Below are 16,903 nucleotides of genomic sequence, written 5' to 3' on the forward strand. Positions count from 1 at the left end.
TTGTGTATTCTGAAATAGAGACACAAACCACAGAAGAAAAAATTAGCCACAGAGGTGCCTAATCAAGACAACTCTGTTGGGAAATTCTGATGGAACAAGAACTAGGAGAAAGGACTCCAAGGTACTGAACAAAGTGGTCGGTGCAAAGAGCTTCAAGACAGCAGCAGCCAAGAGGTTTAAAACCCTGTGTTGTTAACTAAATAGACTGTGTTGACTGTAAACAGGAGAAAAAAATTATAAGTAAAAGTAAATAAGTACACTATTGCTGAACATTAGTTAGAATAAAAATATCCTAAGAATAAAAGGGAAAGACGCACCAAGATGATCTGGCAGCACAGAACACAACAATAAAGATATCTATAATGTTTTCCCTGAGAGCACTCATCATGGAATTAATTAATGGTATGGATCTTTGAGGGACAGTGACGAATTCCCATGTATAGGTGGCCTGACCTAAACTAATCAGCATCAATAGCTTTACAATTTTGAGTGAAGGAAGTTCTAATCTTGGTCATCTTTGGGTTTATGAGATTTTACCCTACTTTTCTCTTTGGAGGTGATGCAGGTTTTTTTTGTTTGTTGAAGCACTGTGCAACTGATCATATGGTTTTAAAACAACTGCCTGATAAATCCTGTGTTTCACTAATAAAGACCAAGGGATAAAGTGTGTTGAAAATTAACTGACTGTATAAGCCCTGATTTTTCTATGCCCACCACTCATTTCAAATATGAATATTCTTCCGCTTTGAAAAGTTAACAAGTAACTAAACAATGGCAAGGTTCATTGACATCATCAGGCTCTGAAGTTACGGATGGTAAACATAGTAATCGTGAGATCAGCACCTCTGTTTTGGAAACAACTTGATTCTGCCTTCAACCACTTTTCTTTTCAAAAAGTATTTCAGAGACAGGCCATGTCACACATACACCAAGCATCCAACTTCAATTCACCATCCATAGTACTGGTAAACAAAATGACTTAACATCTTAGAAGAAACCGTCTCTCTAATTGACAACTTCCCTTCAAATTTAGCACCTAGTTACAAGCTCATAATATTGTTTAAAAATCTACTTGTTAAAATGCATTGCCTAGGTTGCATAATAATAGTAGAAGAACAGGTCAGGTTAGAACAAGATTAATTTTAAAAGGCATTTAGCTTCTCAGTGAGAACATAGATAAATGCTGCAATGAAGATTTACATTTCACAGTTGTCCAATATGAAGCAATAGAGCTCTTATAGAGATTATCCATTAATAGGAAACTTAGCACAAAGCCAGTCTCAGCACCAGTGTTCTCGCCTATGTCATTCAAAGGAATTATTTAAGAAGGTATGTTTCTATACACACCTGTTCTATATTTTAACATCATTTCAATTAATCTATTGTTATCATAACAGTACTTTGTTCAAGAACAGTCATATTTACTCTTCTGAACACTGATATATACCTTTCTGTATTAGGGATATAATGTATAGTCATCTGTTTTAAGTAATTATACCCCAGGATTTTTGTAAGTCAGATTTTTATTGCTAATCTAATTAGGCTTTTTTATTTAATGATAAAAAGGTGAATAATTAAGAACTGGAAAGCAGTTTTAATTTAAAGAGGAACACTAAAACTGCCATCATAAAGCAAAATGATGTGATGTAGTCCATACAGACGTTACTGCAGGTTTCTGCTACTTATAAACAATTAAGAAAAAAAAAATTAAGGTGATAAACTTCAACTATTTTTTAGTTTTCTTTAGCTAATCAAAGACCAGATGTATTTAAAAAAAAGACTTACTGTTTAGTGTCATCATCTGCATCATCATCATCATCTTCTAAATGTGCCACATGTCCCCTACAGAAATGAGCAAGGTACCATGGCTGAGTAGACTTAATTAAAATTACTTTGGCTGCTATGAAAAAAAAATTCTCAGCTCCAGAGCCACCTACTCTACAGAATTTTATTATAACGTCCTATTTTATTTTATTTCTTAAGGTAGCAGCAGCCTAAAGAAGTGAGTCCTCTCTCATGTCTTCTTGACAAATAAGGGGTCAAATGAGCATTATTAATTGTGACAGATGGAAGAAAACAGTGCATGAAAAATTTTTAACACACACAAGAAAAAAAAAAAGTTACCGCTGATGCAGTTCTTCTTCAACTGATTTTAGAAGACTCCTTCAAAATTAAATAAAGATATGAATAATTAGTAACTCAACATAAACTGGAGAACATTCAGAAAATAAGACAAAGAAAATATTCTTGTGTTCTTGTTACTTTGAATGCAAACCATTCAAAGTAAGTTACTCTAGTTTTGATAAAGGCTATGAACAGATGACCATTTACAGAATTACGAAGTGCTATATGCACTCTATGAAACACTTAAAAATAAAGCGCTACATGCTCATCACTCTGGAAAATTGCTACAAAGTCACCTCAAAAACACACTCTCCCTTCCCCCAGCCCCAGGGAAGCCTCCAGTGAGCTCAATACTGAGAGCCTGCCCCTCTTCCCTCTAAGGGAAGGAAAGCAGGCTGTCAGCGATCAGCTGATTATGCTGCTTCTATCTGCTGCTCCCAGACCAGTAGCAACAGCTGTCAAATATGGCAACTTCCTCTCCCCCCTAGCCCCTCCTCTGTTCCTCAGGGTGGTGGGGAGGGCTGCTCATTTCACCCCCTGGCACCCCTACAGGTGGCAGCGGATGGCTGTATTTGACAGCTTATACTTGTTTCTAGCAGGGGTGGCTAGTATCAGCTGTTGAGGGCATGCCCCTGGGGGGGAGTCCAAGGCAGGGGAAGGGGGGGTGGGGAAGGAAGGAGGAGAGGGCTGCCTCCACTGGAAGTTCAACAGTTGTGCCAGCCACTGCCATTGTAGAGGAACCAGCCATTGCCAATGCTATTGCAATGGCACTGACAGCAGCAGGGTCTAAGCAGGGCTCTGTGCCAGTTTGTTGTGGCTGGGCACACTGTCAGGAAGCCAGTCGCTTTACCTCTCCAGACCTGGAGGACTGTGGAGTGCTGGCAGTACAGGAGATTCCCTGAAGCACCATAAGTAACTAGACTGTTACATGTGGCAATACAAAACACAGTACTACAGAGAGGTTCTTGCTTCACATGGGAACTTGTTTTTGATAAATGCATCATTTTTATGGTGCTACAGATGGCATGAATATATGGATGACCACTATTTAACTCTACAAGGACATTTTTAGTGCTATAAATGTAATATGCCCATACCTCACATATACTAAATATTTATTTGCTGAACAACATACAGTATCTGCTCTTTTCTCAAATCTCATGTTACTGTAAAACAGTATTTCTTTGCACCTAGTATATTCCTCATTAATACACCTGACCACCACCTTTGTGCTGTAAACTGGAACTATTTTGGCTTATTCCAAGAGTTACTGTTTAAGCTGAAAAGAGGATACAAACGATAAAACAATACCTTTCTTTCACAGTATTTTACTTTTCCCTCAAAACACAGATTTTAAAAGGCTTAATGACAATCTCTAATGTTAGGAATACAGCTTATTATGCAGACTCTAGAATAGAGTAGTCCCTTTCACAGGTAAGAAGATTTCTGAAAATATCATTAGTTCCTATTAAAAAATAACTGACAAGACTATTTGGGCAACAGTGAAAGACCATACCCTTAAAGCAGGGGTTTTCAACCGGGGGTACATACCCATGAGAGCACTTGGGATGGCCTCAGGGGATACTTGGCAGCGGGCGCCTCCACCACCACTTTTGCTGCTGTGCTGCTGGCATGCTTGCCAATCGGCTGCTGGGGAGACCTCCCCCCGCTCATCAACTGGCTGCCAGGGGACTCCTTCCTTCTCAACCAGCCATTGGGGGGTACACTGACCCCTAAAGGTTGAAAACCCCTGCCCTAAAGCAAATTTTGTCACTTGCGTCTCCAACTAATGAGGATGGCAAGTGAAGAGGTTATGTGGTTGACAAAGTCCCAGGATACTGACACAACACCTCAAGACTTCAATACATTTCATAAGCCTTATTATCAGTTGAAATAATCATTACTGTTGGAATCGCAGCAGGTTAGGAGCTATACTACTAGAAGTAAGAAATACAACAAGTTTTATACCACAGCCATAAAACCATAATCTAATATGTTACTTGTTCAAATTAAAAGCAAATTAATTAATTTTAATTAAATCAATTAATTCAATTTAAGAAAAAAGAAAATTTATTTACTCACTTATTTGCACCTAGGAAGTAACCACTGTGGGGGCCATGACCATACTCTAGTTGTAAATCCTACAAATCCAAAAGAAAGATTCTTGAGATGAAAAGGTAAGAGGTAAAGAAACACATCTATCATGTGACACACTCACTTCACCCCTTTCATCTTTCCCACTGCACGACTAGCTTGTCCTACAACCACTATTGACTTTAGAGATCATTCGCACTCAACAAGAAGTCTCTTCAATGACCCAGGCTCTTATGCTTCCACATCTCTTCTTTAAATCCCTCCTTAAAACTTTCTACTTTAGTCCTCTCCTCCACAAAATACTGAAATAAATTCACATTTTCCCCATGGTAACTTGGGTGGGGAGAACCTACAAAAAACAACTGACGTGCTAGACTTCAATACCGATTCACATCTGCATATGAACAGCGTGCATTTTAGATGGGCAGTCCTTCAGAGCAGAGGATTTGCAGTGGATATGGCTCCATGAAAGATGCTATACAAAAAACAGCATGGAAAGAATATTGCAAATATTTTTACTATTTTTAACTACAAAGGTAACCAACACTTTAAAAGAAAGCTATTTATATATTTTATGAATGGTGCTATGATTTTCAATTTACTAAAAGCTGCGAAGCCAGGACTCCCAAAATTACAAGCTGCAGGTCACTATGAGGCAGCAAGGGGACTCAGACTTTACTCTCTAATAAACTTTAAGCTCACACACCACAGGATATACTTATTTCATTAGCAGGAGGTACAGGGGCCATCTTCAAAAACTATCAAGCTAGCCTCTGCCAATAGGGGAATAATACATCTATTGGACATTTATCTTTTCTGAGTGGGGTCAAGATGGAAGAAACATGCACAAATTCCCAAACTATGAAGGAGTGATCTACACTAGAAAAGAATCAATGTTTTAAAGATATACTAAAACCTTCTAACTAATTCTTTACAAAAGAGCTGTCTAGCAGCTTTAAACTGTGGCCCACAGGGCTTTTTGGCATTGGTCTGGAACCTAATTGTTGCTACCACTCACCCCTCTTTGTTGCCTGCCAACAAAAATTGGCAGCAGGGGAAAATGGAGATGACAGAGGTGTTGTGGGAGCATTCACCCCCTTGATTCCAGAGCTGTGCCAACAGTAGCTCCAGCAGCCACACTGACAAACTGTTTCCCCATCACTGGAGGTAGGGCATCTGATCCACTTGGCCAAGTAAATTAGACATTTGCGCTTTACAACTATGCTTGACACTTTACCTAAAACAGATACCCCTCAAGTCTACCCCATTCCAGGAAACATAGCTTGGAGACCAGGAGAAAAGGAATAGACACAGCTAAAGGATGTATAAAGAGCCTGAGACTGTCACTCTCATACATGCACGATGACCTCACAAAGATGTCCTGTTGTATGTTGTACAAATGCAATATCATAAACTCGTCATATTTAAAGTTTAAAAAAAGTCCAACCAACTGACCAACCAAAAATCAAAACAAAAAAGAAACAGAAAAAAACCTACAATTATCTACTACACAAAAAAAGGTTTAAAACAGCGGTGTTCAACCTTTTGGTCCCACAGGCCAGATGAGTGGTGCAGACCCTGGGGCCCAGTGCTGCCCTTGCCAGGCCCCGCGTTCTGGTATTGTGCGTCTGATCCAGAGTGCAGGACCCAGGGCTCCCTAAGGGTCTGGAAATTTGGCAGCAGGGGAGCAGTGCCCACACTCCCTACTGCCAGACTTCCAGACCCATGGGGAACCCTGCATGCTGGATGACATGGTGTCAACAGCCAAACCAGGCCTATAGGCTGGGGGTTGAGTACCCCTGGTTTAAAACAACATTATTACCTTTTCAAAATCAACTGCTCAAAAGAAGAAATGCCAAGACTAAGATTGGCTGTTAAACATTAATTTGTCCCATGTACAAATACGTATTATATTACAAACTTTAATTATCTGATCACACTCTATTTTGTCCACAAACCTCAGCATATTCTATAGGCAGTATGGATGATATTTGATAAACTATTCAGTATTTTGTTCTGTTAACCTTGGTTTAAGTACTTTAACATCTTGTTAGCAAATACCAATGGATCTTTCATTCAGATTTTTAGGGCAAAGTGCTATCACAATAGTGGAGTACTGGGAGGTTATAGTATTACAAACTTTAATTATCTGATCACATTCTATTTTGTCCACAAACCTCAGCATATTCTATAGGCAGTATGGATGATATTTTATAAACTATTCAGTATTTTGTTTTCTCCTCATTGTTCAATGTGTTGTCTCAGGCCTTGCTTACTGCCTGCTATTCAACTCAGGCAATTTCATCTTAGATTTCCTATGGCATCTTTGTAGCATCACAGTGCTTTGGAACAGGGGTTGGCAACCTTTTTGCAGTAGCTTGTTGAAATAATTAAGCTCAGACTGAAGTTGGCCATGGCTTCTGACTTGGTGCTGCTACTGCCACTTCTTCATAACACTAAATTGCTGCTGTTATGTGTGCGCAAGACCTGACCACCACAGAAGTGGGGCTGCAAACTGCTCCACTGCTGAAAGGCCACCACTGATATCTGGCTTTACAGGCTAAACGAAATGGCTTGGCAGGCCAGGTCCAGCTCATGGGCTGTAGGCTGCCACCCCTGCTTTAGAATGATTAAGAATTTATATTATTAGGCAGAGTCCTGTGGAAGAAAAGCACACTATCAAGTATCAAACAACACACTAAAAGGCACATGAAGACCAGGACACTGAATTAAAGTAAGCTCCTGCACTGCATGCACCCCAGCATTGGCCTGGGGGCCGTGTGCCCTCCTGATCTGTGCAGGGCAGAGGCAGCTGCCCTGCATGCTAGACTTTGTTCCCTGAGCCCAGAGCCCTGGCTGGGCTTCCGCTGGTGTGCGCGCAGAAGTAGTAACACCCCTGCGTGCCTGGCCAAGCCGCCTGGGCTCTGATAATCCCCCAGCCTGGCCAGGGCCCCACTCACCCAGTGGCAGGGGGCACAGAGGCACAGGCAGCAGAAGGGGGGCCAACAGGGCTTAGGCTCCCCCCACACATGGGGCAGCTGTAGGGTTGTAAGGCAGCCTGCTGCAAGCTTCCAGCAGCTGCAGCACGGGTGGGGAGGGGTGCATGTGCAGTGGTGGGTGGGGGAGTGGAGCAGGGGCTGGCACTGCACAGTAGGGACAGGCGCGAGACAGCCATGAGAAGCTCGTCTGGGGGGCACACAGCCCAGGAGGATATGGGGGGGGGGGCGGTGACTCTGGGTCTGCATGCAGGGCAGCCTGGGGGAAGAGCAGTGCCAGGCTCTGCCCGGTGTGGCTCTTCAACCACGCAGCTCTCCAGCCGCGCAGTGGTAGCAGTGCTGGCAGGGGGTGGCCATGGTGAATTTTTGGGTGTGCGCAGCCACCCCCATAGCCCCACTCCCAACACCACTACTCCCAGATCCTTTCCCGACCCATTCTATTTGCCCACTCAGTCTCAGTCTCCTTGCTAAGGAAGTCCTACTCTCCCCTTGTGGGCACTAAGTGCATACACTTTTAAAAAAATTAGGTTCCAAAATGTCAGTGACTGGGAATGAGCTCACAACTGTTGCAGGACAGGATGTCAATACATATACCTGAACTGTTCCCAAATGTTATTGGTTGTGATGAACTAGTTCACAATTGTGTAAATTGCTGTGGTTCTGACACCACAGGATAGAAATGAGCACCCAGCCCAGCAAGCCTCTCAGCAGCTGAGGGTGGAGTGCTTACACCCATACCTTGGGGGCTTAGGGCATTTTCATTTCTCTGCACTTCCTTCTCTCTGAAATAGAGTACAACAAACTTCAACAGCTTGCAATTCCTTGAAGCCTGTAGTGTGCCTGCCTGATTTGAACTAAGGGTTGGAGGGGAGAGAGTATGGACACATTTTTATTCCACAGCACTAAGGTGGCACAGTGAGAATCTGTGGTCAAGTAGGAAGTGAGGACAAAACTGGTTGTTAGAAAAATAGCCTTCTTTGAACAAACACTTCAAGAGTTCATTGATAAAGTGCCAACAGAATGGGAAAAAAAGGCAGCAGGGTTCTGTTTGAGTACCAGAGTAGCCAGTTGTAGCAGTGTGTGCTGGGGGAAGAGAGGGTGTGAGTGCATCCCACAATGCAGTCTGGATGGCTGGAGGACTGACCAGATCTGTGTCAGAATGATTGATGTCCACACATAACAGTGAACTGGTTCAAAACGGTACTTGATTTTTCAAGTGGATTTAAGCCGATGTATATGTCTGTCTGCTTCAGGTTTACACCATTCTAAGCATTACTTGTGCCCATGCTCAGTGTCCAGATTTTTCCAACCCTCAGTCATTTTCTTCCTGTCTATACCTAGTGTTCTTGCCCTCATAGTTCTCCCTTCCCCAACAAGTTTTCCAGTCCTCATCTTGCTGCCCATGCTCCTCACCCACTTTTTCCCCCCCAACTTGTCCTAGGCTTCTCAGAGCCCCTGCTCCTTTTCAGATCTCTCTTCCCTTTACTCATTCCAATTCCTGAACCTAACATCTGCCCTTTCTCTGATCCTATGAGTCTTGCTGGGTTCTTGGGCTTCACTAGTTGCCCCTCAACCCCCGTTCCCTTGCATTACTAGCCAGCCAATTTGTTTTCTGTAGTCCTAATCTCTGATGCTGTATCCCACTCTACTCTTTTCCCTCCCGCTCAGCTGGCTTTCATTACTCCTGCATTTAAATCAGAAAGTTCTCCTCTTAATACTCCCCGGATCTACCAAGGAGGGGCAACACCAGCACAGGAAACTTCATGTTTTAACTTTCAGGGCCTGACTGTCTTTCCAGAGGAATGGCCTGGAAGCACCACTACAGGGAATATCTAGCTGCAACCTGTAGTCTAGGTGGGAGAATGCATTTTCAACTGCTAAATGGAGACAGCTCATCAAGCTCCATGAACTGGGTGCGATTCAAGCAGGCTCAGTAAGAATGGAAGCTTTGGAGACTTTAGAAACTTATGATTTCAGCAGCTATCAATTATGCACAAACTGCAATTTTTCAAGGCTTATCACTAGGCAAAACTTGGGTGGGTTTTCATGGGGATGGGAAAAGGCAGAATCCTGACCCAAAGTTAAATTATAAACTACTGAAAATGAGGTTTAATTATGGAAGATGTTGGGTAACTGGAATAATAGGAAGTGGTGCTATCAGCCCTACCTGTGATATACGAGTAAAAAAGGTTTTTAAAAACCTGCAACTCTTAGAAAGGCAGAGTGTTACAAGGCTACCTTAAGAAACTGCATGAACAATTACAGGCAGTCATGGGAATTAACTAGTTAATTACCTAGATAAAAAGTTAAAGAAATGGCTAACTTTCTTAACTTTAACTAGTTAAATTATTCAGCTGTCAACTTTTAACATTAACTAGCTAAAAAAAGGTTAACTTTAACTTTTTTTTTTAAGTATAAGTTTAAAAACATGAAATCTGGCTTTCCCAGAGTTTCTCCTGACAGCCATTCTCTAGGGCTTACATGGAACAATTTCTTTATCAAAACTCTAGGGCTTCTTGTTTGAAGAAGAAAGTAGTGTGCCTTCCTATGAGATATGGTCTCTTAAGAACTACAAGTCCTAGAGTTCCTTAGTTCATGCTGGCATTTTCTGTGCATTTGCAGAAGTCAACAGGGCAGCCAGTTGGCTGCAGGAGGGAACAAGCGCAAGCAAGCAGAGACATTGATCCCAGTAAGAGTGGGAACAAGTAGTGAGGAAGAAGAAGATGACTTTTTAAATTTTAATGAAGATCAGAACCAGCAACCCAGGCCCAAGAAGTTGAGCATTACTTCTCATCTGTGAGAAACATCTGAGATGTCACCTACTATGAAAAAGCTATTCATCTGTTGTAACAGAAGCATTCCCTCATCTGCCCATGTAGAGCGACTGTTCAGTAGTGGGGGCTTAGTTTTCCAAGAACAGAAGAGAAAGATTGACAGATGTCAATTTTGAAATGCAGCTTTTCCTGAAGTTCAATAAGCATGTTTAAACAGTTTCTGCTATGCAACTGAACATTCTTTTTTTCTCATTTAAACTGATTTTCTTATTTCAGTTTAATTTTGGTTTTCAGACATTTTCATTATTTCTAATTCAGATGTAAGCAGTAAAACTTTTTTGAGCAATAAAAATTGTAACACCAAAGGTTTTCTGTGGAAACAGCTTTCATTTGTCACGTGGTTATGAATACCTCCTTTCTGTTATTCTGGTATACCTATATGATGCATTGACTTTTACAAAGTGTTTCACATGGAGAGGGTGAGAAGGATCTAACATTACATAGGTATTGGTAAATTGTTACTTTGAAAACTGTATGACAAGTATAACATTGTTTTCAGGTAAAGCAGGGTGAATTCCAAGTAAATTAGTGGGCTTCTGTGGGTTTATAGAAAAGAAACTCACTCATTGCATTTGAAAATGAAAAATGATGCTAAGCGGCAATTCACCGTATTTCATGTATCTTTCACGAATCAACTAAACTTTTAAGTAGTTACTGTCTTTTTAACTTACCTTTTAACTAGTTGAAAGTGGAAATATTTAACTTTTAACTTAAAGCTCAAGTTAATTTTAAAGCCTGCTAACTTTTAACTTTAACTAGTTACATTTTTCATAAACTTTTCCCATGATTGATTCCAGTTGACTACAGGATGACTTGCTGAGAACTTCACAAGAAAATGTTTTGATGTATGGTTTTAAGCACAAAAGGGGTTGGGGGGGAGAGCACTTGACCAGGCTGAGATTCTTCCAATTCTTGGTAAAGTTCAATGTTTATTATTTATATTTGTAAAGCAGGGAAGTGCAACTTCTAAATGGCTCCTCTGTCCCCAATCCACCACACTACGTGGACCCTGAGGAACCTCATGTTCCTAATGCATAAAATAGTCCTGCCATGCAGCCCCTTTCTGCCACGCAGCAAGTAATTTCTGCTGCAGCACATCAGTGCAGAAGCTGAGTGGGGCCCCCAGGTCCCCCCAAGCCCTTGGGTTACAGGCTTCCTCAGCTCCACTGGCTGCTGCTGTGACCCTGTCCCCAGGGAGCTGAAGTGGAAACTGGAGGAGGTAGAGGGAACCTAGAGACTCCAGTAGTAGTAGCAGCAGCAGCAAGAGAGCTGAGGGGTAGTCCATGGGCCACAGTTTGACGCACTGGGGGCCACACATGGCTCACAGACCACTGGTTGGACAGCCTTGTTGTAAAGAATGGTAAACTAAGGCAGGGTGTTAAAAATACAGCTGCAAACTAGATACAGCCTGGAGAGCTGGGGTCAGCTGTCCTTCTGGCTTCTTCCACAGCTTTTATGACAAGAATTTGGGGTGAGAAGCAGCAGTTCCACTTAGCCTTCAAGGAATTTCTTGATGACCCAAAGCACCTTAAGTGCTGGTAAGTTTTTCCTTGCTTATTTGTTGCATGTTTTCAGATCTGCTGGTTTTAATTTTCCTCACTGAAAAAGTGGAGCCTTAAGAGGTCGTGTGATACGTTTGCGGTCATGGTCATAACTTTCACATATTGGGTATATCTGAAATACTATCACGAATAGCTGTATACAAAATTGAACTAATTTTTCTTATGACTTTGTCTACACAAGGACATCAATTTAGTTGAGCATAGTGCTCTTTCAAAATAAGTTGTTCTGAAAGCCAAGTACGTATGCTCAACTAAGTTAAGGTCACTTTCTTTCTGATTATCAATATTTGCATAGGTATATGGTACATTTCACACAATCCACTTCTCTAACTTGATTATCTTTCTTGTCGACCAAGATGTAATGAGGTGCTGTTAACCTTAGTTTAAGTACTTTAACATCTTGTTACCAAACACCAATGGATCTTTCATTCAGATTTTTAGGGCAAAGTGCTATCACAATAGTGGAGTACTGGGAGGTTATAGTATTTTCCTAAGGAATTGGAAATAGTGGTCATTTGCAAGGAACACTGAATAATCACTGAATAAAAACTTTTAAAGTCTCTGACACTGCATGAAGAAGAAATAGGTAAGAACCAAATAATGCAAGACTAAGAACAACCTGGTACATTTTAGAAGCAATTCTTCTCACAGCAAATTCAGAAACATTAAAACTGATGAATATAGGTTCTGATGCAAACAGCTCCAAGTGCTGTGTTGGTTTTTTTATCTCAAAAGCAAAATACTGCTTTTCAAGTATTGATTTTTTTAAATCTCAAAAGCAAACACTTAAAACAGGATTACTGAACTCTTTTCAGGGGAAAATAGAAAAAAAAACACTGAGCAAAAATGTCAAGATGATGAAGTTTGCCATAGAAAGGAAGGATCTTGTTCACTATCAATTAGGTCTAAGCCCACAAAAATTCACCTTCTCCCACAAAGGCGCACATTCCTGAACATTTTGTGAAGTACCCTCTTAAAGTAAATGGGACTAGCCTGAAGGTACTATAAGCATGTGCACAAAGCTTTTCAATATTGCAGCCTTAGGGAAGGAAATCATTTGAAATTTTATGTGTTCCATGGATTCCGAAACAAAGCAGGCAAATGACCAGTGGCAATCCAAGTCAAGGGAGGCCAGACCAAGGACTGAAGAAGTGCTCTTAAAGCCTTATCCCCAAACACTATACAGCTGTCTAAACAGTGGGATAGCTTTTTCACCTTAAAAGCATTTTGAATATAAGTTCTAAAAGCATGCTACCCCAAAATGCTGAACGAAGGACCTACTCTAGACAGAGCTAAAGTGTCTGTCTACTTTCATTTATGCAACACACAATATATGATCATACACATTCTACAACAATGACAGAAATGCTAATATGAGAAAATAAGCAAAATGGAATAGAGCCTTCATATGTCACCATAGGCTATAAGACTTGCATGAATCTTTTTTATGAAAAATGACATCTGCCAGAATTATTTATGTTTATATGTTTTATAAGGACAACACTTTTGTTCCTCCTTCCCCCACAGTTTACTACCATGCTGTCTACTAGCATTTATCAACTATGGTTTTAGTTGGGTATTTATGTTTGACTTCCTGTCTGAAACTGCTATTTAGTATTTGTGTACTTTTACAAAGCTGCTGCATTTCACTCCACAGCTGGCTGTAATCCAGTGGGGGAAGAAAAAAGAATTACTTCACACTCTATCATTATCTAGCTATCTATGGTGGATAAAAAAGTTTTTAAAAATCTGTATCCACACCTCCATCCAAATGTTTTGTAGTTTATACTTTTAGAAAACTTTCAATTACATTTCTGATGCATAAATATACTCTCACATGAACAGAAACACAATCTGTATTAATACTTTCATCTAAAAACACACAGGGTGGTGATCTCAGTTGACTGGAATTGATGTACAGCACAGAAACAGAATCATAGAAAATTAGGGTTGGAAGGGACTTCACAAGGTCATCCAGTCCAACCACCTGCTCAGAGCAGGACCATCCCCAATTAGTTCCTCTCAGGCAAGGCTTTTTCTAGTCAAGTCATAAAAAATTCAAGGATGGAGATTCTACCACCTCTCTGGGTAACCTGTTCCAGTGCTTTAATACCCTCCCCATGATATTTTTTTTCCTAATATCTAACCTAAACTTCCCTTGCTAGGACATGAGACCATTGGCTCCTTGTTCTATCATCTGCCAACACCAAGAACAGCCTAGCTCCAACCTCTTTGGAACCACCCTTCAGATAGTTGAAGGTTACTATTAAATCCCCTCTCAGTCTGCTCTTCTCCAGAATAAATAAGCCTAGCTCCTTCAGCCTCTCCTCATGGGTCATGTGCCCCAGCCTCCTAACCATTTTTGTTGCCCACCACTGGACTCCCTTCAATTTGTCTACATGCTTTCTGTAGCGGTGGGCTCAAAACTGAACACAGTACTCCAGATGTGGCCTCAATGTTGAATAGAGGGGAACAATCACTTCCCTCAATCTGCTGGCAATGATCCTACTAATGCCACTCAGAATGCCATTAGCCTTCTTGGTAACAAGGGCACATTGACGGCTCATATTCAGCTTATCGTCCACTGTTACCCCAAGCTCCTTTTCTGCAGAGCTGATGTTTAGCCAGTCAGTCCCCAGCCTGTACCAGTGCATGGGATTGTTCCATCCTAAGTGCAGGACTGCATTTCTCCTTATTGAACGGCATGAATTTTTTTTGGTCCAATCCTCCAATTTGTCCAGGTCCTTCTGAATTCTAGTCCTACCCTCCAGTATACGTACTACTGTCATCTGCAAACTTGCTAAGGGTGCACTCCATCCCATCTTCCTGGCTGTTGATGAAGATAATGAACAAAAATGGCCCTGAGACCAAACACTGGTGCATTCCACTTGATACCAGCAGCTAAACAGACATTGAGCGATTGATTACTACCCTTTGAGTCCAACAATCCAGCCAGTTTTCTTACAGCCTATTCATCCAACCTGTACTTTCTTAGCTTGCTTGCAAGAATGAGACACACAAAGTAAATTGGAGTGACCATGCCCTGTGTTTTACGAAATAATATTTTAAGGTACACCACCATCACCAAAGGAACATGCATAACACTGTTAAATAGTTTTGTGATATGATTTTGGAAATATTGCCAAGTTATCCTATGTACCAAAAAATCACGTAGGCCAGTCCTGAACTGTTGGCACTGTGTACAGCTGGAATTCTATTTGAACAACAGTAATTGCTTTGGACAAAATAAATATATGGACAACTACTAACAATTTCCTACCACAAGAGATTACATTAAAAAAGTCATGCATGAGAAAAAATTGTGCGTTTCCAAGGAAAGCCAAAATTCCATATGAAATTAAAGATGAAAGTAGTCTAAAGGCAATGCAAAGTAAACAACACATTTGGGGGCTTGACAATCTCACAGGGATCTTTTTCAAGGGTCATGTTTTCCTAGGTTCAATACACCTATACTACTTGCAATTTGCTCTTCAACTTGCAGTATTTCAATTTTCAAAACACTTTTTTTTGCAGCATCTTCATGCATGAGTAGCTTTGCTTTCCTGCTACTTTTATGCTCTTAATTTGGAAGAAAGTTATTGCCCAGGAACAAGCTGCACTTGAAATTTACTTTCCTATTTGTTTTTGGTTTTTTTGTGAAGAACTGAAAAGCAATCCAATTATACACAGAGAACCAGTAAGTCACCACTGGACACTGTATTTGCTGATCCTGAAACTATTGGTTAGTTACAGACTTTGGAGCTGCAACTTTCAGTGACTGATCTGTGCTGACTGCTGGTAAAAAGAAATTAATAATATAAATTAAATACAATCATATTATCAAACTATACCTCTTCTAGTAATTGTCAGTATTTCCCCCATGGTTTCCCAGTGAAATAAATTACTATGAATTCTTACCATTTCATTCCCAAATATAAGAAAATGAGGATTGAAAAATAGTATAATAAATTAGGCTGCATGTTCCAAATATCCTTGCTTTATTAAAAGCTGCTTTGTTAAACTTTTTAAAAAATAAACCTGATAGCTAACTATACAAAATGTGAGATAAATACATTTTTAGGTTTTTTGATACATTGTCAAATAAAATTTTATCAGCCACTTAGCATACAGCAATTATGTAAATTATTGCTGCATAACTACAGTTTTTTCTCCTCCTCAGCTCTTCAGTTCCTTGCATTCTATGAGCCTCAGCTTGGATAAAGAACTTCTGATTCTCATGTGTACAGCATAAAGAAACAGATCTATCATATTTAATAAAATATAAGATGATGTTCCCCACCCTCAGTTGCCATGGGGAGAAAACCCCTCTTCTTATAATCACATACAAGGAACTCTCACTAAGCAGCAGCATGCGTTTAGCAATGGAAACCAACCATTCAGTTGATTAAATATAGCCTATGCTGAACATAACATGTTGATGGGAACTTCATTTTGCTTGCTTGTCTGGGCGACAGTTGCTCCCTCAGAAAGGAACAGGCACCAGGCCTGGAAACACTGCAATACTTTCAGCACCCTCCCCTGGTGCTATGTATTAATGTAACCCATCTGAACAAAATATATAGTACTGCCCATTAAGCACAATCCCCCTCACCACTGACTCTTTTTCAAGGCATTGCGAGCCAAGACACTGCATACATTTTTGACTACCTCTTCACTTCCACAACTGAGCTGTATTTGTTTTTAATCATTTCCAATTATTTCTGCTCTTTCACCAGCCTTAAATGACTGGCAAACACCAAACAGGGCCCCAATTAGTTCACCCAAATTCCCTGTCATCCCCTCTCTAAGCCTGGTGCATGTGATTAGTGTGGCTCCACCCTCAATGTGCTTCACCTGTACAGGCAGTCCTCAACTTGCTGGCTTGCATCCATAGATGCTTCTCCAGCAAATCCCGGGACGTCATTCTCCCCTTGTACTTGGCCTTGGTGAGGCCGCAGCTGGAGTACCGTGTCCAGTTTTGGGCTCCACAATTTGAAAAGGATGTGGAGAAGCTTGAAAGAGTCCAGAGAAGAGCCACACACATGATCAGAGGTCAGGAAAACAGACCTTATGACAACAGGCTGAGATCCATGGGGCTCTTTAGCCTGGAAAAGCGCAGGCTCAAGGGTGATCTGGTAGCCACCTATAAGTTTATCAGGGTGACCACCAGTACCTGGGGAAATGTTTTGTTCACCAGAGCACCCCAAGGGATGATGAGGTCAAATGGTTATAAACTCCTGCAAGACCATTTCAGGCTGGACATAAGGAAGAATTTCTTTACTGTCTGAGCCCC

At 41.0% G+C, this 16,903-nt stretch overlaps 1 protein-coding gene and 1 long non-coding RNA gene across 4 annotated transcripts in view; one reads left to right on the forward strand and one right to left on the reverse strand.

Moving 5' to 3' along the window:
- The window catches only part of MAP4K3 (mitogen-activated protein kinase kinase kinase kinase 3), a 142,923-nt gene that overhangs the window by 52,316 nt on the left and 73,704 nt on the right, over positions 1-16,903 (reverse strand). For 2 of the 3 annotated variants that reach the window (XM_019549060.1, XM_019549059.1), the window contains 3 exons: positions 4,207-4,265; positions 2,125-2,163; positions 1,786-1,842 (listed from right to left, as the gene is read on the reverse strand). In XM_019549060.1, the coding sequence (XP_019404605.1) occupies positions 1,786-1,842; positions 2,125-2,163; positions 4,207-4,265 (155 nt within the window). The remainder of the gene's footprint in view (positions 1-1,785; positions 1,843-2,124; positions 2,164-4,206; positions 4,266-16,903) is intronic. The other variant, XM_019549058.1, reaches the window with a different exon arrangement.
- On the forward strand, positions 10,927-16,181 carry LOC109319471. The gene is made up of 3 exons (XR_002103514.1): positions 10,927-11,586; positions 15,273-15,352; positions 15,791-16,181. It is a non-coding gene; the product is annotated as an uncharacterized LOC109319471 (long non-coding RNA).

Source organism: Crocodylus porosus, unplaced genomic scaffold (genome assembly GCF_001723895.1).
Source record: "Crocodylus porosus isolate Cpor-Errol unplaced genomic scaffold, CroPor_comp1, whole genome shotgun sequence".
In the NCBI taxonomy this organism is placed as follows: Eukaryota; Metazoa; Chordata; order Crocodylia; family Crocodylidae; genus Crocodylus; species Crocodylus porosus.